Source organism: Manis pentadactyla, chromosome 13 (genome assembly GCF_030020395.1).
Source record: "Manis pentadactyla isolate mManPen7 chromosome 13, mManPen7.hap1, whole genome shotgun sequence".
In the NCBI taxonomy this organism is placed as follows: domain Eukaryota; kingdom Metazoa; phylum Chordata; class Mammalia; order Pholidota; family Manidae; genus Manis; species Manis pentadactyla.
In genome coordinates, this window is record NC_080031.1 from 59,588,722 (window position 1) to 59,614,425 (window position 25,704).

The following is a 25,704-nucleotide window of genomic DNA, read 5'->3' on the forward strand; positions in this document are numbered from 1 at the left end:
TATTAAAGGGTTAGCTCCTCTGCTCAAAGGCAGAGACTCTCAGTCTCAAAAAATAAAATTGAACTACACACAATTTATAAGGCCTCCAAATGACAGTGAGCAACTCGTGTGGCAGGATAATTCCAGGAACAGTGGACCTTGAGCCCACTCTCCTACCATGAGAAGTATGTCACTCTAAAGTGACAGAAGTGGGTGCAGCGAGGACAGCAGTCCTAACCCTTCACATACCTGACAAGGCACATAATATATCAAAGCAGACCATCAGAACAAAGGACAAATTAGTGAAAACCTAACTTTGGGAGTCTCCTGAACCTTTTTTCAAGACCTTTGGCAGATTACAAATTAAAAGGCATAGAAGTTTGAATGATATAATACATAAAGTTAACTGAGTAGTTATATCAGTTTTTTCATTGCCCTACAGAAAGGGCATTCCTTCTTTTTGAGGAATCATAGAACACTTAAAAATTACAGTAGGCCCTAAAGAAAATTTCAGTGAATTTTATACAGCAAAAACTGTTCAGACTAGCTTCTCTGACTCAATGCCCTAAAACTGGGTGGAAGAAAGGGATATATAAATTGAAAAGAATCCAATCTCTTTGAAAAATGTTTTAAACTTCCTTGGAAGGAGAATACTGGAGCTGCAATCGCAGACTATTTGGAAAACTAATGAAAATGAGAGTACTACAGATCAAAACCTATGGAGTATAGCCAGAGCTGTTTTGAGAGCTACATTCACAGGTTCTTTCCAAGATTACACAAGAGAAAATGAAAACTAGTTAATGCTACACTGTACTCAGTATATTAGAACAAATGTCAACAACCAAAAACCTATAAGAAATAAGGAAATAGTTCAGAAATTAAAAAATTAGAAAAAGGGGAAACAATAGATTCATCCAAAAGGCGTCTTGGAAAAACCAAACATCTGGTATACTTTATCTAGGAAAAAAAAAAAAAGGCAGAGCGAAAGCACAAACTAAAAGATGAGAAAGGGTATGTATAATGTAACCACACCAGGGTGCTCATCCTGGCAGAAGTGATCATATTCAGGGCGGTTGCCACACTAGGCGGTTGCTGAGAACTCCCACTTGGGCCTTCTCAGATAGGATGGGCTGCAGCAGGCTCCCCAAGCCTGGGTCCAGACGCTGCAGATGCTGGGGAGGGAAGGCTGGGGACGGTCCTAGCCCAGCAGTGCAGTCCCGGCTCACTGCACAGGCTCAGGTCTTTGGAAAGTCACAGATGGCTGACTCTTGTCCCTTGTGAAGAGGCCAACGACTGGTCTGGGTGCCAGGTGGCAGCTTGTGTTTTCCCCCTGGTTGCTCCCATATTAGCTAAAGAGAAAAATACAGAAGCTGTGTATAGTTAATTGCTCACCAGTGCTGGTGAAAGTTAAGCTCTTATTTGGCCTAAAACCTTACCAGGGATGATAGTGATAATTACTCCATGGAACAAAGCCTAGTGTATTTTAACTGCTCCCTGGTCCCTACCCAAAGCTGTTTCTTCATCCTGTTCTGTTTTCTTTAACTGTTGCAGGCAGGTAGAAGGACTGTGTGGTCACAGTCCACCATGTGCAGAAGAGAATCAAAATCGGAAGGTGAGAATTTGCGGATCTCACAGTCAGGGGACCTGGAGGTCCTGGGAAATCAAGGATTTTCTAGGAAATGAGAAAATGTCAAAGGTGAACTACAAAAAATGTAGAAAACACTGTAAGTCCCACAACCATGGAGGCAACTCAAATTCTTCACTGTTTCCAGTTATCTCAAAATTACCTCTAGAGAGTCAGAGCATCTATTTTGCCAGTGCATTCTTACTCATTTACAAGGAATTGTTAAAGATAATACCGTACCATATATATATATATATATACCTATACCTATAAGCATATTTATATATATTCTGAAATCCACCAATTTATTTTTATAGCCAGTGTGATTCCTACACTCGAGCTGCCAGAGGTAGCATGTCCAAGACAAAGTACAGAGCTGTCTCACTTCTAAAAATAGATGTAAAAAATCCTGAGGCTTTAAGAGCTTAATTCAATAATGCATGAAGAGAAACTCCCACACGAGAATATAGGGTTTATCCTGGGAATACAGAAATTGTTTAATAGCAGGAAGTCTGTCCGTGTAATTCACACCCGTTTGCCAAATGACAAAACTCACCATCTAACAATTACTTTCCGAAGGGTTTCTGTGTGGCAAGTGCTGTGCTGGGTCACTGAAGTGGTCTCTGTCCTCAGGGACTGCTTCTTGGGTGGAGGTACAGACAAGGAATCCATTCTAACAGTGGGCTCAGAAGCTTGTGGAGGAAAGGTGGGGATGGCGGGCCTCAGTACAGGGTCAGGGCCCTAGACTGCGGGAGGAGACTTTTCAGCTGCAGGAAGGGAGTGAGCAGGAGAAGGGCCAGAACGGGGGTGTTTCCACTTCATAGGCTGGAAGGGGAGAGAGCACGCAGCTGAGTCTGACTGGAGGGGAGAAGGCAGGGATGGAAACATGAGACACTGATGCTGATGGAGCCAGAAGGAGCAGACCGCGAGGGCCCTGCATGCCCCCACCCGGGGTCTGTTTTCTCACGAGGACAGTTTCAAGCAGGAGAGTGACATGCTCTGATTTGCGTCTCTAAGGTCATGCATGGGCTTGGATGTGCAGAATGGCAGGTGAGAGCAGTGACTTAGGCAGCTGTGGGCACGTTGGAGAGAGAGCCATGGTGGCCTGTACGGGAGCCCCTCCCCACCCCCAGGGCCACAGGGTGGAGAAAGGAGAGCAGATGAAAGAGAACTTTAGGAGGCCAGATCAGGAGGCCTTGGGTGCCAAGGGGATGGAGGTGGAGAGACATGAGCCCCTGCTTGGGCAGCCACGTAGACGCCACTGTGGAGCCCTGAGATGGAGACATAGGAGGGGAAGCAGGGCATGGGGGAGAAAGGCCATGACTGGATGGATTGATACATTGGTGCCATCCCAGTGGAGAGGGCCAAGGGGAGGCTGGCATGGGGTTGGGAGCGCGGAGAGGAGGGATGGGCATTGTTTGCAAGGGCATGGTGCGCAGGGAAGGGTGGTGAGTCAGGTGCATCTGAGAAAGCCCCAGGAGTCCCGAATGCTAGAGGGCAAGGGGTGAGCTCGGCTCCATAGGAGCTCAGAGGCTGTCGCCTGGTTTTTAAAAATCTATGCAAACTAGTAACAGATGGTAACATGACAACCAAAATTTGATTTGAAGGTAGAAAAAGAAGCACATGTTCCTAAAAGTGTTCTCCACAGCTAATTCTTAGGATGTTTGTAAACATTAACCCAGGAAAATAGAGGGGTTCTGTGGTCAAATAAGTCTTAGAAATGCTTAAAAAACAAAGTTAAATGTATTCCTGACAGCAAAATTTCTCAGAGACTTTACTATGGAAAAGTGAATCTCCAAGAGATGGCTACACATACTTCTCCAACCTATTTCTCCTCGGACCCCTTTTCCTCATGTAATCCACATTCTACAGAACTTGCTCTGGGAAATGCTGCCCTCATTGAGGCAGTTACAGTAAAATTGGCAACAAGAAAGAGACACATAACTTGTTACTGAGGGTCTGGAAATTGTAGACAATGTCATATGACATGAAACCAATATTGGGAAAGAGCAGATCAGTTGTTGTTTGCTGATAATTATGTGCCTAGAAAACCCAAAAGAATGCATTGTAAAACCTCTAGAGTTAATAAAGGAGGTAATAAATGTGGTCAAATATAATGATACAAAATTGACCATTTCTGTGTGAACCCACAATGCTCTGGTAGTAGGGATAAGGAGAGCAAGTTCCCATGACAATAGTAACCAAAAATATTAAATGCCTGAAATAGTTCTAACAAGACAGATATAGGACCTATAGGAAGAAAATTTCACATTGTTAATTATAGGAAAAAAATAAAAACAAATGAAGAGTCATATGCTGTTTCTTACAGGGAGACTGCTTATGGTAGAAATGTTTGTTTTTCTTACATTAATAATTGGAAACTTGATGACATGATTCTAATATTCACTTGGAAGCATAAATAGTTGAGAATAGCTGAGGAAGCCTCGACAGCCAAGCAGACGAAAAGGGTTTGTCTTCAAACATCTTGTAAACCGAAAATAATTAAAATCATACCGTATTTGCATAAGCATTAACAGGCCAATTGAATAAAATATATAGCTCTAGAAACATCTCTCACACAGATAACTTAACATGAGATATAAATGAAATAGCTATTAAGTGTTATAAATGTGGTAATTGTCGTGTATATTAAATTATGTACATCATATGATAAGTAAAAGCCAAGAAAACAATCAGCTATTTAAACCATACAAATCAAGAGGAAAATACTGGCTGTCACGGGCTTCCTAAGCATAAATGCTATAGAAGGATCTGTAAAGGGGAAGATAAGACATTTGAATACTTAAAATATAAAATGTCTTATTTTATATTGTGCATCAGTATAAATAGTATATGTAAACAGAATATAAATATTTACATTTAAATATGTTTGCAGGTATATTAAATATTTCTATTTGATATATTAAATTAATATATAAACTAATATTACAAATAATATTGTGTGTCAAATAATAATATTGTGTGTCAAAAACACAATTAAAAGGGAAAACCTAAGTAGGAAAAACACTTGCAATATGGCAAAGATATCCTAACATGAAAAGCTCTTATAAATCATAGGATAAACAGAACTGGTAATGGTGAAAACAGTTAACAGAAGAAACACAAATGGCCAAAAATAAAAAGGAAAAATACTTAACTTTACTATTAATCAAAGAAATATAACCATTTGCCATTTTTAAAGCATCAACCGTGCTAAGATGAAAAAGAGATATTTGTAGCTGGTGTGGGTGAATGAAACAGTGTGTTCTTCTGGGTTGAGTATAAATGTGTACACATTCCTAGAAGGGAATGTGATGGTATCATCACTGCCCTGACAAAGGTTTTCATGTTTGCCCCTGTAACCTGGCCAGAGTCCGGTTCTGAACCCAAGTTCGGCTGCTCGTCACTCGGAGGAAAGGTAGCTTTATTCAGGAAGCCAGCAACCTGGGAATATGCGGACTCATGTCCCAAGACCATCTGCAAAATGCTGTTCCAAGTGAGGGGCTTTTAAAGGGGAGCTAGGAACCGTTGTCTCAGCTGCCGGAAGTAGGAGAGGGCTGCGTGTAGAACCGGCAGCTAATTATTGTCTCTTAGTCTCAGTTTCAAGGGGGCTCCAGGTGAAGTTCAAGGTCTGGTAACACCACCATTCATTCATGTCTCTGACTCTCTCCCAAAGCAGTTATCAGAGCTGTGGACAAAGCTTTAGGAACAAGGCAAAGTTCAGGACCTTATTTCTAAGTGTGAACAACTGAAAACAATCTAACTGCCCACTTATGGGGTTAGTTAAATAAGTAATGTGGTGGGAACTTGATAATGGGGAGAATCTAGTAATCACAATGTTGCTCATGTAACTGTATATTAATGATACCAAAATAAAATACATTATAATATATCGGTATGATAGACTGTGAGACTGTCAATAAATCCCATTTTCAGAGCAGGTGAAGGGGCGTTGGGAAATAGTTGCAGCATAGGGTAAAGCTTGTTTGCCTTCTGAGAAAGGATATAAAGTGACACTATGATCTCAATTTTTTGAGAAATGTGGCAAAGACCAAGATATACAGAAATGCCAGCCCTGACTTTTTATTATTAAATTCCGTAGATGTGAAACCATGCCATCAAATTGCTGTCAGAGTTTTCACTCCTGTATTATCTCATGTGGACGGGAACAGTCTGTGTCCACAGGTCACAAGCTCCACCTTGCACAGGCCAGGAGGCGGGGCCCTGCTTTCCTGAAGGCCCCTGGAGGGCATGCTGGGCAGTAGGAGGAGCAGACAGCACCTGGGACGTGCCTGCTGTCCAGGAGCAGGCCGAGAGCCGCCTGTGCACTCTGAGTAAACAGAGTGGGGTGCCCTGGCCACAGTGGCCGGGCAGATGACCCCCCAGCTGGGCTCTGAGGGGTGGAAGGCACAGCATTCCTGTTCCAGGGAATGACTCTGCTCTTCCAGGAAATGCCCAGTAGGACCTTTAGAGGCCAGGATGCTTCCAGAGACTAGCTCATGGTGAGGATGAATTCTGAGGAGCTGCTCTTCAAGGAACCACATGTTCCCTGTCGAGGAGTGAGGCCCCATCCCTGGAAGGACTCAAGCATGGCCGAACCAAGGTGACTTTGAGGAGAGGTGCCTGAGCTGTGCCCCCCGAAGTTCAGGGCACCCTGAGGGTGTCATGAGGTCGGACCCAGACTCAGGGCAGAAAGTGGCCCAGGCATTCAGATCCTGTTATTCATCCCCAGTTGGAATGGAAACAGACCTGAGCGCCCACCCTCCGCTCCCCGGAGCCTGTGCCCAGGCCCCATCAGGCTCCAATGGGGAGAAAATTGGTGGCGCTTGTGCAAGTGGCATGTTGTTTGTCTTCTAGCTTATGAGAAGCCCCTGAGTTATCTCAAGTTTTTCCTAAAGCAACATATTTTTTCATTTCTTAAAAGAAAAAAAAAAAGCCAGCAGAAGAAAAGAGATTATCTTATTTCATACAGTATGCCATCAGCCAGAGCAGAACATAGGCAACACTTGAGGGCTGCATAGCAACTGGCTTTGCAATTGATTTTTTTGAGAAGGCACCAGAGCTACTGAACTGTTCTCATTTTCAATATTTCCTAGGATGATGGAAATCAAAGCAAATGGAAATCAGAGACTTGGGGATGATCAGAGAAGAACATAAAGTATCTTGTCATGAAAGATCAGGTCAAGACAAAGCGTGGAAGGCTTGTAGGAATTTCTCAGCGTTTCAGGGGAAGGTCTGGGAAATTCTGACTCTGAGTCTCGTGGTGGAAGCCAGGAGTGGAGAATGCTGGCCGGAGGGGGCCTCAGTGTCCGAGGGCCCAGTGTCACCATCCTCTCACTGGTCCCAGGCCGCCACCCACCTGCTGTAGACCTTGGCTTCCCTCTCTGTGTGAGGGGCAGCGTAGGGCATTCAGAACTCCCAAGGACAGCCCCCTGGTCTCCCCAGAGTCTGGGTGCCAACCCCCAACCTGATGGGGTTCAGGCATGGTGGCCAGCCCCCAGCCACTGGGGCCCCACTGGCTGGGCCTGACCTGCCAGGGTCCAGGGAGGGACGAGAAAGCTCAGGGGTTGGCCCTTGCTCCTGGAAGACCTGCTCTCTTATTTCCTGCAAGCCTGCATTGGCTGAGCCTGGGAAGGTTCCCTCTGGGAAGATGTCTGGAGCATGCCTTCATGACATGGGAGTCCCACGCAGTGACTCCTCTGGCGTCACCTGTGTTGCCACCTGAGATGCCTGCCATGGTAGCCCTGAGCTCCGTACACCGCCTCACACACTGGAGCTGCCTGGAGCAGAGCAGACCCCCAGCGTCAGGGCTGCCCACCTGCACCCACACAGGGCACCATGTCAGCTCCAGCCCTGTTGAGCCTTGTGGGACCTCCAGTGAGATATTCACCATCACTGAGCCTTAGTGTCCCCAGTAAGATGGCACAGATACTAGCAAGGGCAGCAGTAACAAGGGTGTCTGTTGGAATTGCCGCCTACAGTGTCCCCTTGGGGTCAGGCCCTGTCAGAAGCCCCCTAGGTGACTTCTCTCCCTTCATCCTCCCGTGGACCAGTCCCGTTGTTACCCCCACCTGACAACGAGGGTGCTGGCTCCAAGAGACCAAGGGTCACACAGTGGGAAGCCACTTTGCTCTGGGGACTGTTATGCTGCAGGCTGAGGGTGGCGAGCCCCAGTCTCCTTGTCCTCCCCTAGGGTGGTCCCCCAGGCCAGTGTTTCCCCTGCCCCAAGGGCAATTTTGCCACCCTTGCCCCCAGGGGGATGCTAATAGCATCTAGCAGCTAGAGGCCCGGATGCTGCCCAACACCCTTCAATGTGCAGACAGCCCCCCAGCAGAGGTTACCTCTCCCCAAATGGCAGCAGCAATGAGGTCGCGGAAGTGCTCTCTGGCTCCCTCGAACCCAGCACGCCAGGCCTTCCACAGGGCTGGGCTCTGTGCCTGCTGCCCTGTTTCCTACTGGTCTGGGAGGCAGGTCAGGGCAGGAGCTGCAGTGGGCCAGAGCTTTGTGGGGCTGAAGCCAGGTCCCTGGAACGTGAGTGCCTGGAGCTGTGGGCGGCCCCTGCGGGTGGGCCAGCTCCCCCAGACCCCCAGACTGGCACCAAAACTCCATCTTTATCATCATCACCATTACAGCAGCAAGGACAAGGGGCATTTGTAGGTGCTGACCATTGTGGGCAGAAGCCATGTGCTGCTGGCTCTGCACTGTGTGCCCATTTTGCAGATGGAGAGCTCAGGATAGTGAGGAAACTTGTCCAAAATCACGGAGCATTAAAAGATCAACAGGTCTCCAGCCCCAGGGGAGCCCCACCTGTCACCTGCCTGTGCCCTGATGAGCTGCTGGATGGATTTATGGCCTGTGGGCCTCCCTGAATGTGGCTGCAGCAGCAGAGCCTTCTCGTGGCCTCGTGTGGTTCTCAAGACTGGCCTCCAGGCTGCCAGTCCCATTTTCCTGCTTTCCTGCTGTCTCCTTGACCGAAGGAGGGAAAGAGCATAAATAATTCAGTTCATTCAAGAGCGAACGATGGAAATGTCAAAGAGCAATGATTGGAACAGAACTTTTTGCACAGCTCTTAATTGCCTTCTTTAGGGTGGGACACCAGAGCTGCCTCTAAGGTCCTCCTTGTCCCCCTGCCCACCGCCACTCAGAGCTACAGCCCCAGGATCCTGTGGCCCGTAGCCAGCCCAGCCCCGGCACCGCCGTTCTCGGGGCAGCAGCGCCATCTGGTGGTCTGCTTAGGGCTCTGCCCCTCCTTTTCCGTCCCCGTGGAGAATAAACACCTGGAAGGCCACCTCCCCCTTTTTCTAGAGGTGAGACTTGGGGTGAGTTCCTTCAGTTGTCAGAGGTGTGGCTCCTCATCCAGAAAACAGTGTCATAGAAGCGCTTAAGGGCAGTTTGTTGCACAGCTTTGATTGGATGATTATGTTGTCAACCTGGAGCCCCGCAACACGCTCATGGTGGGCCAGGCCCCAGGGTGCAGAAATGCCCCATCCACTGCCCCACTGCAGCTCCCCTGGACAGCTGGCGCACGCAGCTCCCTCTGGGGAAGGGCCAGCTCGTCTGGGAGGTCCACAGCTGGTTCTGCAGCCGCCCCCTCGCTTTCCTCACACAGGGTCCATCCCCACCCCAGCACAGGCATACAGAAAGTCTTTTCTGGAGACGCCTGTGCAGAGATGAGCAGGCAGCCAGGAGAGGCCTTTGGGGCCTGGAGGAATACGGGTGATCTAAGTGACTTGGGTGAGAGAAACAGGCAACTCTTAGTCCCTTTCTGTCCCTTCAGAGAGACACTGAACGGGAGAAGTAGATGAGTCTGTCTCCTCTCCTTCCTCGGAGGAGAGCCGCAGCTGGTGCACCGTGATACCTGGCACGGTGGGGAGTGGCAGGGTCGTGGGGCCCGGAGAGTGGGGCCACGGAGGGCTGTGTGGGTATGGGCTGGGAGGAGGCCGGCTGGTGGCAGGAGGGACAACTGGGACTCAGGTGACCTCCCTCCCAGGCCCTCTGCGCGGTCATCCTGTCACTGAGGGGCCCTTTGAGGTGTGGGGAACCTACGGGGAGGCCGAGGCCTCTGGGGACATGGGAGGAATCGGTGGGGGGGAGTTTGGGCCTGGGAGAGGAGGTAGGAGCTCATGGAGGGCTGTGGGGTGGGTCGCTGCCAGGCCAACCTGCTTTAGTCTTTCTGAACCTGTCCCACGGGTCTAACTTGGGTCCCAGGCTGCTCTCATCGGGGGTGGGCAGAGCACCCCGAGAAGCAGGAGCCAGGCCCACCAAGCTCTTACACAGTGAGGAGCTGGGCAGGGAAAGGTAGTTCTGTGACATGTTCCCGGGCACCGTGGGCTGCACGAGGCCCCTGTCTGCAGTCCCTCCCCATGCTCCCTCCACAGGCCCCACTGGGCCTGCCATCCAGCCAGAAACCTCCCTCTTCCTGCAACCTGCCAGCCCCACACCTCTCTTGCTCATCTCCTGCCACCTCGGGGTCCCAACTCTGTGGACATGGCACCAGCTACACCCCACTTCACACTGTCCTGCTTCTGTCCCCACTCCTGCCTCAATGCCCTGGAGGCACCCTTCACCTCACTGCCTACCACCCATGGTCTGCGTCAGGTTGCGGGCTGGCCCCTGGGAACCCAACACCCTCCTGAATGCCCCGGACCTAGCAGGACAAGGACCCTGCCCTTGGTTCCTTTGTGCCCATCTGAGATGGGCCAGGACCTGGAGAAAGTGGGGCATGGGCAGAGAAATGGGAAACACAAGCAACTCCACATCTCAGATGCCAGAGCCCTGAAATCTCCCTCCCAGCCCCTCGGGTCCCATCTGGGCAGCTGGTCCATGGCCCCCTTACCCCAGGGCAGCCCCTCCCCTGGAAGAGCCTTTGGAACTGAAAAGCCGAGAGCGAGCCCCAGACAGCTTCTGCTCTGGGCCAGCAGCACACCCCTGTGGGGCTGGAGAAAGCAAGCGGCAGGCTGCCGTCTTGGAATGGGCAAAGGAAAGGAAAGGCAAGAACAAAACGCAAACCTATATTTTCATAAATTATCCTGCCACAGCGGCGAACTCACTGTGGTTGCCAGAGGGGCTATGCACCTGGGCTGAGCCTTACAAACCCAGCATCCGGGAGGAAGCTGGTGCTCTCCAGTGTCAGGCCCAGCTGGAAGGACATGTTGGAGGGGCTCCCTGCTTGGGGGCCTTGATTCCAGCGTTCTCAACCTGGTGACCTGGGTGTCTTGTTTTTGTCCACATAATTTAAGTCAACATTTACTTTGAAGTGGCTTCTTTGTAAAATCCAGATTCAAAGACTGACCCAGGAAATCCGCTCTGGCAGCTCCAGGCCTCTGTTCTGGCATGCTCAGAAGTAGACTGGCACCAAGTGCCATCGCCCCATCAGCTGTGCACGGGCTCCTTGCTGTGCTGCAGTCCTCACCACTCCTTATTACCCCACTTTCTTTATCACAGCAGGAAGTGTTCCTCTGTACCCTTAGCCCTTCCAAACTGGCAGAATAGAAGACTTGTTTTTCCTACAGCCAACCTGCCTCACTGATTTCTCACCTGCTTCACCTCTGTAGGTACTCGGGTTTGCAGCACCCTCTCAGCACTTCCCACGCACCCACCCCTCAAGCACTCGGGCCTCTCTGCACCCCCAACTGCTCATCCTCATCCTGCCCCAGCCTGGCTCCTGCCTGGGCTCTGTCCCCTGCCCTGTGGCCTTACTCCTACTCTCTGACCCTGATACAGGTGTGCCTTTCTGGCTGGATTCTTAAGTCTGCTCAGAGATATGACCAGAGCTTTTCTCTCACCCATGTGGGACATAGTGAGTGGCTGGACTCCAGAGACCAGCCATGGGCTCTCCTCTGCCAGCCACCACCCTGCCTGGGGTTCCCATGGTTCCCCCAAGGGAGAAGGGGCTGCTCACGACTCTCTGCTTCAGGTGACAACCACAACTCATATCGACTTTCTCAGGAGAAATTTTCCAACATGCATAAATGAGATGCACCTCTGTGGCCAGTGGCCTCTAGGATGTCCCTTGGGGACCCTGCCACCTGGTATTCATGCTCTGACTTAGTGCCCTCCCCTCATCAAGGGTGGGCAGAACCGAGATTCACTTATAGACTTCAGCTTCTGTCTTGGATATTCTCTGCCGGCTGCCTCTCTGGTCACTCATGCCACAGAAGGAAGGCTTCCAGGTGGGTAGAGGCCTGCCCAGTGTGGCAAGGAATCCTTGGCCCAGCAGCCTGTGAGGAGCCGAGTCCTGCCAGCAGCCTGGCGTTGAATGTGGGAGCCTTCCACTGAGACTGCAGCCCCAGCCCCAGCTTGCCGGCAAAGAGCACCCGGCTAAATTTGTGCTGGATTCCTGACCCACAGAAACCATGAGATTACAAGTGTCTGGAGTTTTTCAGGTCAAAAAGTTTTATACTGAGGTGGAGCCAAGATGGCAGCATGAGTAGAGCAGTGGAAATCTCCTCCCAAAACCGTATATATTTTTGAAAATACAACAAATACAACTATTCCTAAAAGAGAGACCAGAAGACACAGGACAACAGCCAGACTAGATCCACACCTGCGAGAACCCAGCGCCTCCCGAAGGGGGTAAGATACAACCCGAGGCTCCTCACCCCAGCTCCCAGCGGGAGGAGAGGAGTCGGCGCAGGGAGAGAGAGGGAGCCCGGGACTGCTAAATAGCCAGCCCTAGCCATCTGCACTGGGAGCACAGACACACAGGGAGTGGGGTGCTGGATACTAGGGAAACAGGGCAGTAAGACCTGTGAGTGGGTTCCCGTAGTCAGCGCCCCTGGACAAAGAAAAGTGAGTGCTTTTTGAAAGTCTTAAAGGGACAGGGACCCCACAACTGGATGGAAGCATCCTGGGACACTTAGCCCAGCAGCTGGGAATCCCAGGGAACTCTGGGCACCCTAATCCCCTGGGCGGCAGCGCAGCTCGGAGGCCCCTCATGAAGATAAACAGCCTCCCGCCCGTTTCCCCTCCGACGCGGCTCCGCCATATTGGAGCAGCAGATTGAGGCTGGCCACACCCACAGCAACCGCGGAGCTTAACTCCACAGTGGCTGGGCAAGAATCAGAGGCCCCGTCTGCGTGCAGCTGCCCAGCACAAGCTGCTAGAGGTTGCTGTTCTCCCAGGAGAGGAAGGCCACAAACCAGCAAGAAGGGACATTCTCCCAGCCGACACATGCACAAGCTCTGCACAACTACCTCTATCACCATGAACAGGCAGAAGAATTTGATACAGACCAATATCACAGAGTCAACCCTGAGAAGGAAATAGACCTAACCAATCTTCCTGAAAAATAATTCAAAATAAAGGTCATAACCATGCTGACAGAGCTGCAGAGAAATATGCAAGAGCTAAGGGATGACATCTGGAGGGAGATTACAGAAATGAAACAATCTCTGGAAGGATTTATAAGCAGAATGGATAAGATGCAAGAGGCCATTGGTGGAATAGAAACCAGATAACAGGAACACAGAGAAGCTGATGCAGAGAGAGATAAAAGGATCTCAAGGAATGAAACAATATTAAGAGAACTGTGCGACCAATCCAAAAGGAACAATATCTGCATCATAGGGGTACCAGAAGAAGAAGAGAGAGAAAAGGGATAGAAAGTGTCTTTGAAGAAATAATGGCTGAAAACTTCCCCAAACTTGGGGAGGAAATAATTGATCAGACCACAAAAGTACACAGAACTTCCAACAGAACGGACCCAAGGAGAACAACACCAAGACACATAATAATTAAAATGGCAAAGATCAAGGACAAGGACAGAGTTTTAAAGGCAGCTAGAGAGAGGAAAAAGGTCACCTACAAAGGAAAACCCATCAGACTATCATCAGACTTCTCAACAGAACCTTACAGGCCAGAAGAGAATGGCATGATATATTTAATGCAATGAAACAGAAGGGCCTTGAACCAAGACTACTGTATCCAGCATGATTATCATTTAAATATGAAGGAGGGATTAAACAATTCCCAGACAAGCAAAAGTTGAGAGAATTGGCCTCCCACAAACCACCTCTACAGGGTATTTTAGAGGGACTGCTCTAGATGGGAGCACTCCTAAGACTAAATAGATGTCACCAGAGAAAATAAAATCACAGCAAAGAAAGCAGACCAACTAAATACTAACTAAAGGCAAAAAATAAAATCAACTACCCACGAAAGCACTTAAAGGAAACACAAAAGAGCACAGAATAAAACAACCAACATATGAAGAATGGAGGAGGAGGAATAAGAAGGGAGAGGAATAAAGAAACACCAGTGTTTATAACAGCTCAATAAGCAAGTTAAGTTAGACAGTAAGGTACTAAAGAAGCTAACCTTGAACCTTTGGTAACCAGGAATCTAAAGCTGCAATGGCAATAAGTACATATCTTTCAATAATCACCCTAAATGTAAATGGACTGAATGCACCAATCAAAAGACACAGAGTAATACAATGGATAAAAAAGCAAGACCCATCTATATGCTGCTTGCAAGAAACTCACCTCAAACACAAAGACATGCACAGACTAAAAGTCAAGGGATGGAAAAAGATACTTCATGCAAACAACAGGGAGAAAAAAGCAGGTGTTGCAGTACTAGTATCAGACAAAATAGACTTCAAAACAAAGAAAGTAACAAGAGATAAAGAAGGACATTACATAATGATAAAGGGCTCAGTCCAACAAGAGAATATAACCATTATAAATATATATGCACCCAACACAGGAGCACCAGCATATGTGAAACAAATACTAACAGTATTAAAGGAGGAAATAGAATGCAATGCATTCATTTTAGGAGACTTCAACACGCCACTCACTCCAAAGGATAGATCCACTGGGCAGAAAATAAGTAAGGACACGGAGGCACTGAAGAACACACTAGAACAGATGGACCTAATAGACATGTATAGAACTCTACATCCAAAAGCAACAGGATACACATTCTTCTCGAGTGCACATGGAACACTCTCCAGAATAGACCACATACTAGGCCACAAAAGAGCCTCAATACATTTCAAAAGATTGAAATTCTACCAACCAACTTTACAGATCACAAAGGTATAAAACTAGAAATAAATTGTACAAAGAAAACAAAAAGGCTCACAAACACATGGAGGCTTAATAACATGCTGCTAAATAATCAATGGATCAACGAACAAATTAAAATACAGATCAAAGAATATATGGAAACAAATGACATCAACACAAAGCCCCAACTTCTGTGGGATGCAGCGAAAGTAGTCTTAAGAGGAAAGTATATAGCAATATATAGCAATCCAGGCATACTTAAAGAAGGAAGAACAATCCCAAATGAATAGTCTAATGTCACAATTATCAAAATTGGAAAAAGAAGAACAAATGAGGCCTAAAGTCAGCAGAAGGAGGGATATAATAAAGATCAGAGAAGAAATAAATAAAATTGAGAAGAATAAAACAATAGAAAAAATCAATGAAACCAAGAGCTGGTGCTTCGAGAAAATAAACAAAATAGATAAGCCTCTGCCAAACTTATTAAGAGAAAAAGAGAATCAACACATATTAACAGAATCAGAAATGAGAAAGGAAAAATCACGACAGACCCAACAGAAATACAAAGAATTATTAGAGAATACTATGAAAACCTATATGCTAACAAGCTGGAAAATCTAGGAGAAATGGACAACTTCCTGGAAAAATACAACCTTCCAAGACTGACCAAGGAAGAAACACAAAATTTAAACAAATCAATTACGAGCAAAGAAATTGAAGCGGTAATCCAAAAACTACCCAAGAACAAAACCCCCGGGCCAGATGGATTTACCTCGGAATTTTATCGGACATACAGAGAAGAAATAATACCAATTCTCCTTAAAGTTTTCCAAAAAATAGAAGGGGAGGGAATACTCCCAAACTCATTCTATGAAGCCAACATCACCCTAATAAGAAAACCAGGCAAAGACCCCACCAAAAAAGAAAATTACAGACCAATATCCCTGATGAACGTAGATGCAAAAATACTCAACAAAATATTAGTAAACCGAATTCAAAAATACATCAAAAGGATCGTACACCATGATCAAGTGGGATTCATCCCAGGGATGCAAGGATGGTACAACATTCGAAAATCCATCAACATCATCCACCACATCAACAAAAAGAAGGAAAAAAACCACGTGATCATCTCCATAGATGCTGAAAAAGCATTCAACAAAATTCAATATCCATTCATGATAAAAACTCTCAGCAAAATGGGCATAGAGGGCAAGTACCTCAACATAATAAAGGCCATATATGATAAATATAGGCTGAAATAATAAAGGCTGAAAGCTTTTCCTCTGAGATCAGGAACAAGACAGGGATGCCTACTCTCCCCACTGTTATTTAACATAGTACTGGAGGTCCTAGCCATGACAATTAGACAAAACAAAGAAATATAAGGAATCCAGATTGGTAAAGAAGAAGTTAAACTGTCACTATTTGCAGATGACATGATATTATATATAAAAAACCCTAAAGACTCCACTCCAAAACTACTAGAACTGATATCAGAATACAGCAGTTGCACGATACAAAATTAACACACAGAAATCTGTGGCTTTCCTATACACTAACAATGAACCAACAGAAAAAGAAATCAGGAAAACAATTCCATTCACAATTGCATCAAAAAGAATAAAATATCTAGGAATAAACCTAACCAAGGAAGTGAAAGACCTATACCCTGAAAACTATAAGACACTCTTAAGAGAAATTAAAGAGGACACTAACAAATGGAAACTCATCCCATGCTCTTAGCTAGGAAGAATTAATATCGTCAAAATGGCCATCCTGCCCAAAGCAATATACAGATTTGATGCAATCCCTATCAAATTACCAACAACATTCTTCAACAAACTGGAACAAATAGTTCTAAAATTCATATGGAAACACCAAAGACCCTGAATAGCCAAAGCAATCCTGAGAAGGAAGAATAAAGTGGGAGGGATCTTGCTCCCCAACTTCAAGCTCTACTACAAAGCCACAGTAATCAAGACAATTTGGTACTGGCACAAGAACAGAGCCACAGACCAGTGGAACAGAATAGAGACTCCAGACATTAACCCAAACATATATGGTCAATTAATATTCGATAAAGGAGCCATGGACATACAATGGGGAAATGACAGTCTCTTCAACAGATGGTGCTGGTAAAACTGGACAGCTACATGCAAGAGAATGAAACTGGATCACTGTCTAACCCCATACACAAAAGTAAACTCGAAATAGTCAAAGACCTGAATGTAAGTCATGAAACCATAAAACTCTTAGAAAAAAACATAGGCAAAAATCCCTTGGACATAAACATGAGCGACTTCTTCATGAACATATCTCCCCAGGTAAGGAAAACAATAGCAAAAATGAACAAGTGGGACTACATCAAGCTGAAAAGCTTCTGTACAGCAAAGGACACCATCAATAGAACAAAAAAGTACCCTACAGTATGGGAGAATATATTCATAAATGACAGATCCGATAAAGGCTTGACATCCAAAATATATAAAGAGCTCACACACCTCAACAAACAAAAAGCAAATAATGCAATTAAAAAATGGGCAGAGGAGCTGAGCAGACAGTTCTCCAAAGAAGAATTTCAGATGGCCAATAGACACATGAAAAGATGCTCCACATTGCTAGTTATCAGAGAAATGCAAATTAAAACCACAATGAGATATCACCTCACACCAGTAAGGATGGCTGCCATCCAAAAGACAAACAACAACAAATGTTGGCGAGGTTGTGGAGAAAGGGGAACCCTCCTACACTGCTGGTGGGAATGTAAGTTAGTTCAACCATTATGGAAAGCAGTATGGAGACTCCTCAAAATGCTCAAAATAGACATCCCATTTGACCCAGGAATTCCACTCCTAGGAATTTACCCTAAGAATGCAGCAGCCCAGTTTGAAAAAGACAGATGCACCCCTATGTTTATCGCAGCCAAGAAATGGAAGCAACCTAAGTGTCCATCAGTAGATGAATGGATAAAGAAGATGTGGTACATATACACAATGGAATATTATTCAGCCATAAGAAGAAATCAAGTCCTACCATTTGCAACAACATGGATGGAGCTAGAGGGTATTATGCTCAGTGAAATAAGCCAGGCAGAGAAAGACAAATGCCAAATGATTTCACTCATATGCGGAGTATAAGAACAAAGAAAAACTGAAGGAACAAAACAGCAGCAGAATCACAGAACCCAAGAAAGGACTAACAGTTACCAAAGGGAAAGAGACTGGGGAGAATGGGAGGGAAGGGAGGGATAAGGGCGGGGAAGAAGAAAGGGGGTATTACGATTAGCATGTATAATGTGGGGGTGGGAATGGGGAGGGCTGTGCAACACAGAGAAGACAAGTAGTGATTTTACATAATCTTACTATGTTGATGGACAGTGACTGTGAAGGGGTATGTGGGGGGACTTGGTGAAGGGGGAAGCCTAGTAAACATAATGTTCCTCATGTAATTGTAGATTAATGATAACAAAAAAAAAAAGTTTTGGAATAACTTATTATGCACTGACAGATCACAGACAGACCCGTGAAGGCTGGCCTCGGGCCTGGGTGAGCCAGGTGGCCATGTGAGGTCGCCCAGCATTAACCTCTCACCAGCTGTGTCGGCTCCTTCCTCGGGTGGGGTCTCCTCCCCTGGTGGCAAGGGGGCTCCAGCAGCTCCAGGCTCCCAGGCTCACCCTTTCTGACACCTTGGCCCACTTTGGTCATGTGTTCCCCTGACCCAATATGGCGCTGGCAAGACGAGGTGCTGGGATGGCCAGGCCTGGGCCCTCCACCCCTGAGCCTGGGGTTCGACCCATATTAACAGACAAGAGGCTGGGCTGCTGTTGTCAGAAGAGTAACTGCAGCCACCAGGGCACTGGAGGGGACCGAATAGAACTGTCTGAACACATGACACTTTGGACCCTGCAGGCAGACAGGTTCATCATGGAAAATAATCTCCCGACATTTGGGCTGGGTGACAGGACCTGGGGCAACAAAGCCTTTCCACTGGGGACAGCCTGTGAGGCTGCTGAGCCCCACTGGGCTCTGCGTTGTCCTGGTGAAGTGGTCACCTGTGGCCTGTGTGATCACCCTCTGGACTCATGCTGGCAATCTTAGGCTGGGTGGGCACAACCACAGGCCCCAAACTCTCGCACCGAACCAGAGCCACCCAGGAGGCCCCCTTTCTTCTCTTTCCTCCCAAAGCTCATGCCATGGAAGGAAAATCCTTTCCCCTGAATCCTCTGTCCCAGCTGCGACCCCCCAAGGATCACCACCCAGGGGTGGACAGACCTGTGGTGCAGTGTGGTGCAGATGCCGCATCCCCTCCCTCTGTCCCTCCTGGGCCGGTCGGGGTGGGCAGAGCTGCACTACAGAAGCGAACGAGCCCTGCGCGCCCGTGGCTCACAACAGCGAGGCCTCGGTCCTGCTCGCACTGCGTGTTCAGTGTGAGTGGGCAGAAGACTTGGGCCTCATTGTCACTCAGGGACTGACTGGGTGGCAGAGCAGCTGCCACCTCAGCATTGCCGGTTCACATGGGAGATCTCTGGAGGGTCTCGTGTGCTCAGTTCAATGCTCCAGCAGGGAAGAGACACATGTCACTTCTGCTAATAGCTGGCTGGCCAGAGCTGGTCGCACATTCCTCCCAGTCACGAGGTGGCAGGAGTGCCCCCCTCTGTCCTCCGTGGGCTCTCCATCTCTGTGCCAGTGTCCTGCGGGTCCTTGTCCCCAGACCTCCCGCTCCAGCCTGTGACTCACTTGACTAGAACTCACCCCAGCTTGTTAAGATAAGTAGCTTCATATCCCAGGAATGGCGGCTCTGTGCCTGGGACTTGGGATCTGGCTCACCGTCTTGTAAGGCATTGACCTGGGTAACACACAAGACCCCTGGCCCATGACCTGCCCTCCCTAGCCTTGAATCATTCTTCCTTCTTCTGGAACACCCTGGCTTACTAGCAATAGTTTCTAATCTTTGCTGCCTATGCACATGAAGAGAGACATGGCTATGCTTGATGGCTGTATTTATGTAAGAGGAGAAACAGAACACCTCATACATTCTACCAAGGAGTGCATTTCTCTACGTTTATGGACATTTAAGGTATCTTTAAAGAGAAAAAGGACGTGCTCAGGACTCCGTGCTTGGAGGGAACCTCTTCAGTAGTGGGAGCATGTGGGGAGAGCAGAAACCAGAATGCCTGGTGTAAGGACTCCAGAGAGAAAAGGAAGCATGCCACTCACAGGAGCCTTGCTTCTGAGATGATGCAGTGGTGTTTTATTTGGGGAGTCAGTTTAGGGCAGAAGGTTGAACATAGGCTTTGCTTTCAGGCTTCCTAGCTGTGCATCCTGGGGCAAGTTACTCGACCTCTCTGAACCTTGGGGTGCTTGCTGCCTCCCAAGGTAGTTGTGCAGATTGAATGAAAGGGTGAACACCCGCACCATGATACAGGGTGGGCTTCCATGCTCCAGTCCTGTGGCCAGCTTGCTATCAGGTATGCATCATGATACAAAACGGAATGTGGTGGCACCCAGTGGCCTCCTGTCGATGTTCCTGAGGGAATTATCTCTATGCCCCTGTTCCTTACATAGCTCATTTGCTGTATCTGCTGCAGTTTTTTTTTCTCTCTCCATTGTCATTTTCTGTGAATCCCTTCAAACAGGGAAAACAGGATCCTCCCCTTTCTCTGGGTCTTCCTGCCTTACTGGGAGTCCTGTGTTCTCGGCCCTGGGCCCTGCCAGAGCCATGAGCTCTGCAGGGTGAGGTCTGAATTGCACTTGCCTCCTGTGCGCAGCCTGTGCAGACAGGATAGGTGCCTAGGGGAATGCAGGGAGCCTGGGAGAGGGCGGGCTGACGGGCCTCTGGAGGCCTCCGATGGCCTCAGAGCTCTGCTTCCACATCTCAACCGAAAGCTGTGCAGTGGGTGTTGGGGGTACTCACGCACACGTGTGCGGCCGGGGTGTCATTCATTCATTCAGAAGAACAGAGCCAGGTGGGAGGGAGGTCCACAGAGGGACCAGGCATGGCGCCACCCGTACCAGGTCCCCAGCAGGGGCCTGTGAACTCTGCAGCCTGCTCAGGCCCCGTCTGGCCACCAGTTGCTAACCCCTCTCCTCCGTCTCTCCCACCCCTGCAGTCCACGAGCCTCATCGAGATTGGGAACCCCTCACAGAGCCTGGAGAATGTCTGCCGCTGGGCCTACCTCCAGCAGAAGCCGGATACAGGCCACGACGAGTACCACGATCATGCCATCTTCCTCACGAGGCAGGACTTCGGCCCCTCTGGCATGCAAGGTGAGCTCGCCCCTGTGGGGGTGCAGGAAGGAGGGAGGCTGGGCGTGAGCAGCTGGCCTTTCTAGTGACCCTGGCCCCAACGGGACGTGTCAGGGCAGGGGGTGCTGAGGCTGCCCAGCCCAGTGAGAGCCTGGGGGAGTGCTAGTGACCTCCTGGCTCTCAGAAGCCACCAGGGCCTCTGACATTTCCACTCGGAGATGGCATCCCCCTGGGGAACAGCAAAGATCTGACGAGGTGACCCGGGCAGGGTCTGGGGCTGGTAGCCCCAAGTCTGGGCAGAATCTGAGGCTAGGTTTCAGAGTTTGCTTTCCCTGATTTTGGGAAAACAAATTTGAGGAAGTTTTCAACCTTTAACAATTAAGGGATCTTACTTAAAAATCCAAACTATATAAAACTGAGATATATCTAAAGGAAGTTGACAAGTCTACAATCATAGTTGAATATTTTAACACACTCTCCTTTGTAACCTATAGGACAGCAGATAAAACCATCATTAAGGATACGGAAGACTTGAATGAGAAACTTGGTCTAATCGATATGTATAGACTATTGCCACCAATCTGTTCTCTGTATCTATGAGTACTTTGGTTTTTGTTTTTTTAGTCTTTTAAGATTCCACATATAAGTGAGATCATATAGTATTTGTCTTTGTCTGACTTACTCTTTTATCCATCTGCGGACACTTAGGTTTTTCCCTGTCTCAGCTATTGCAAATGGGATTGTTTTCTTCATTTCTCTTTTCGATAGTTCGTTGTTAGTGTATAGAAATACAACTGATTTTGTATATCAATTTTTTATCCTGCAACTTTACTGAATTCATTTATTAGTTCAAACAGTTTTTTGGTGGAGTCTTTAGAGTTTCCTAGGTATAATATCATGTCATCTGCAAATAGTGACAGTTTTACTTCTTCCTTACCTATTTGGATGCCTTTTATTCTTTTTCTTGGCTAATTGCTCTGGTGAGGCCTTCTCATACTGTGTTGAATACAAGTAGCAAGTGGGCACCCTTGTCTTGTTCCTGACCTTTCAGCTTTTCATTATTATGATGCTAGTTTTTTGGTTTATCATATATGGTCTTTAATGTATTAAGGCACATTCCCCCTACACCCATGCATTGAGAGTTTTTATCATAAGTGGGTGTTGAATTTTTTCAAATGCTTTTTCTGCATCTATGGACATTAGCCTATGTCTCTATATATGAACATCAAATTTGTGGATGTTTTGGATCTTAAGTAGATCTTAGATCTAAGATATGAAAGGTGAAATAATAAAACTTAAAGAAGATAATATAGGAGAGTATCTCCATATTTCTTGGAGTTAGAGATAATTTCTTTACAAAAGAGATAAAAAGCACTAACCACAATGGGCAAGATGAGTAGTACCATATTAACATTAAAAGCTTTTGTTCGTTAAGGCACTATTAGTCCACTGGGGAAAATATTCCTAATATGTCTAATAGAGAACTTATATATGAAATATATGAACTCTGAAAAATGTATTATAATAATAATAAGCGAACAACCCTGTAGAACAATAGACAAGAAACTTTATCAGGCTCTTAAAAAACCTGAATGATCGATCAGTAAATACATGAAAGGTGCTCAGCCTCCGTAGACATGAGGGAAATGGATGAAAAGTGAAACAAGACACCAGACACACCTAACAGAATGGCTAAAATTTAAAAAGACTGAAAATACCACATTTTAGTGAGGATGGGGCTGTTATTCTCATGCTCCGCTGGTAGGAATATAAATTGGTGCAGCTACTTTGGAAAACTGTTTAGCAGTATCTAAAGTCCAGAGTACATCTCCCAATAGCTACACACTCCTAGACACACACCCAACATGTGCAGGCACGTGTGCCCACGTGTGCATTATGCAGGGATGTTCTTCACAGCATTACATGCAATAACTCCTAAATAGAGAGTACCTTAAATCCATGAAGAGGAGAGTGGGCAAAGGAATTGTGATATATTCACACAGCCAGGAAAGTAGTACCATTGCACATCACACCATGGATGAATCTCAAACACTGAACATTGAGTGGAAGAAGCCAGGCAGAGAAGAATGTGTACTTCTGATTCCATTTATTTCCAGTTTGGACGTGGGCAGAACTAATCTGTGGTGTTAAAAGTGAGGAGAGTGGGAGGAAGGGGAGTCTTGCCTGGAAGCAACAAGAAGGGGCTCCTGCGGTGCTAAGTCACTTTTATTTCTTGGCGGGGGAAGTGGCTACTGTGGTGTGATGCCTTTGTGGTAATTCACTTGTTGTATCCTATGACTTATGCCTTTTACATTAAGTGGGCTCAACTTTCATTTAAAAAGGTAAGAGGTCCGCCAAGGATTACCAGACATTTTTTTTTTAACTTATAACATGAAAAAGATGGGCCTAGATGCAAAACAAAATTGGAAAACTGACTCCAGAGGAAACAGGTAATTGAGAGAATGAACTTCTTAAAAGAGGAATATTCCCAGAACCTTGGAGGAAATACAACCCTGAACGCAGAACAGATTGCAAGGAAGAATAGGAGAATAACAAAGAGTTTTCTTATGAAATTAAAGATATGAAAATTCAAAACTGAAATAGAAAGTCAAGAGTATCCAAAAAGATTAAAATATGAAGGAAAAGTTAGGAGACATGGAAGCTGCATCCAAGAGGTACAGTAATTATCTCGTAAAGCTTCCAGAAAGAGAGAACAACAGCAAAATACAGTAAGAAAGACACAAAAATAATGATAAAGATACTTTTCAAATCTTCAGATCAGAAAGGCCCAAGATGGGGTGAATGAGAAATGTTTGCACTGTAGCACAATCATAAGCAAGCCTGGCACACTGATTTGCTTGGGTACACTGACTCAAGAACAATCATCTCAAAATCTGCAAAGCAAAAAATAAGATTTTCATTTTCCTATTACAAGGGGAAAAGACATAGTTAGATTACTATGCTTTCACAAACAAGTCTAAATCCAGCATACTGGAGGGCCACCATGACCTCCTCCTGTTCTTCTCTACTTTCCCTTTGAACAAATTGCCTTGGGATCCTCCCTGGGGGTCTGAGAGGAGTGGGTGGGGCTGGGTCAGGCTTCTGAGCGCTGATCGGGGCTCCTCGCTTGGTGGGCCTCAAGGGAGACCCCGGACATCTTGGTAGAGGCCCCCTTTGGCACACACAGCTCTGGATGCACTTCTTTATCTCATCCAGGGGCCAGTGGCGTAGCTGCATTCTCTGGTTTCCCTCAGTTTTGGGTCGGGTCTCAGCATCGTGCCCTCTCCTTGCATGGGAATGTCACCCTGGAAGGCTCCCCCTGGGACATCTGAAGCGACCTTGTAATGAGCCTCGGCCCTCCCGGGCCTCAGCTGCTGCACAGGCCGGCCACCTGAGGCCTTCTTGCGCTCCTGCCTGGGCTGCTCCAGCTCAGTCCGCAGTCCTCCCCTCGCTCCTGTCAGTCTCCGGTTCCGACTGCTTCCTTTGCCACAGAACCTCTGGGTTGGCAAAATGCCCTACGTCTCCTCACTGTTGCCTGTGATTCAGTGGTTCTTGCAAAGCTGCTTGACTGGGGTGGGGGTGGCCAGAGGGCCCTTGGGCATCTTTACTGGGGGATATGGCCTGCTGCAAACCCCTTCCCACTCCCACTCCCCACCCTCCATCCTGGGGGGACCTTGCCCAGCCTCGGTTCCTTCCTGACAGACCCCTGGAAGAGGGGAGCCCTTTGGCAGGAACGTGACTCAGAATCTTCTGGGCTGGAGGGCAGGGTTTGCTGGCTGAGGGCTCCTGGAGGCACGTCGCTCGTTCAGGCTCCTTGGCCAGTCCCGTCAGCGTGACTCAAGGGGCAGCCTGGCGCCTTGGCTCTCGCCACCCGGCTCTGCCCTGAGCGGCTTCTGGGCGCAGCATCACTGCAGGCCGCTGTGCACTGTAGCCACGGGGGCTCACCCGGAGGAGCAGGGAAAACCCTCCCCGGGGCATAGGCTCAGGCCGCGACGCCAGGCAGACAAGGGTTCGGGCACCTGCAGCAGCAGGCGGAGGTGTGGGGGCAGCAGGCTGCCTGGGGGCCAGAAGGTCACTGGCTGACTGACTGAACAGGGAAGATAGGCGACACGAAAGGGGATGGCAGGGAGGAGGCTGCTGAGGTGGCAGAGTCCTCGCGGGGAGCCCTGCCCTTGGGGATGACCCAGGTGCAGAGATGAGGCTGCTGACCAGGCGGGCATCTCCTGAGTTCTGCCAGCGGGCGCAGTTGGCTCTACTCTTTTGCTCAGGGGCGGTGGGGAGCTTCGGGGCCAGGGCCCCTGACTCAGGCAGGGCTTGGCCAGGGAGCTGGAGCTGCCCTTTGTCTCCTCGCAGGCTATGCCCCTGTCACAGGCATGTGCCATCCGGTCCGCAGCTGCACCCTGAACCACGAGGACGGCTTCTCCTCAGCGTTCGTGGTGGCCCACGAGACCGGTCATGTGTAAGTGGCCTCACCGTCCTTGTGGGGGAAAGGCCCAGACTCAGAGGAGCCCCACTTCTCCTCTGTGCCCCAAGAGGGCCATGCCCTGGATGGAAAGCTCTTGGTATGTGCTGACCTCCCAGCACTGTGCAGGGCTGGCCTGAGTCCCCTTTCTGCCGAGGGAACAAAACCGAGGGAGGAAGCACATGAGTGCTGAGTGGGTGCCATGGAGCCCCTGGGCTGGGGGCTCCTTACCCATGTTACAGATGAGTGACAGGGGCTCCCAGGGAGCCTTGTCCAGGATAGAGCCAGACCCCATGTGGCTGTGCATTCCCAGATACGACCTGTGCTTTGGAGCTCAGGGGTTGGGAAACCTCACAGGGCCCCGGATCTGTGCACGGA

At 48.0% G+C, this 25,704-nt stretch overlaps 1 protein-coding gene across 2 annotated transcripts in view; it reads left to right on the forward strand.

Annotated features, from left to right (window-relative positions):
• The window catches only part of ADAMTS2 (ADAM metallopeptidase with thrombospondin type 1 motif 2), a 233,869-nt gene that overhangs the window by 166,149 nt on the left and 42,016 nt on the right, over positions 1-25,704 (forward strand). For both annotated transcript variants that reach the window (XM_036892594.2, XM_036892595.2), the window contains exons 6-7: positions 20,729-20,885; positions 25,218-25,323. In XM_036892594.2, the coding sequence (XP_036748489.2) occupies positions 20,729-20,885; positions 25,218-25,323 (263 nt within the window). The remainder of the gene's footprint in view (positions 1-20,728; positions 20,886-25,217; positions 25,324-25,704) is intronic.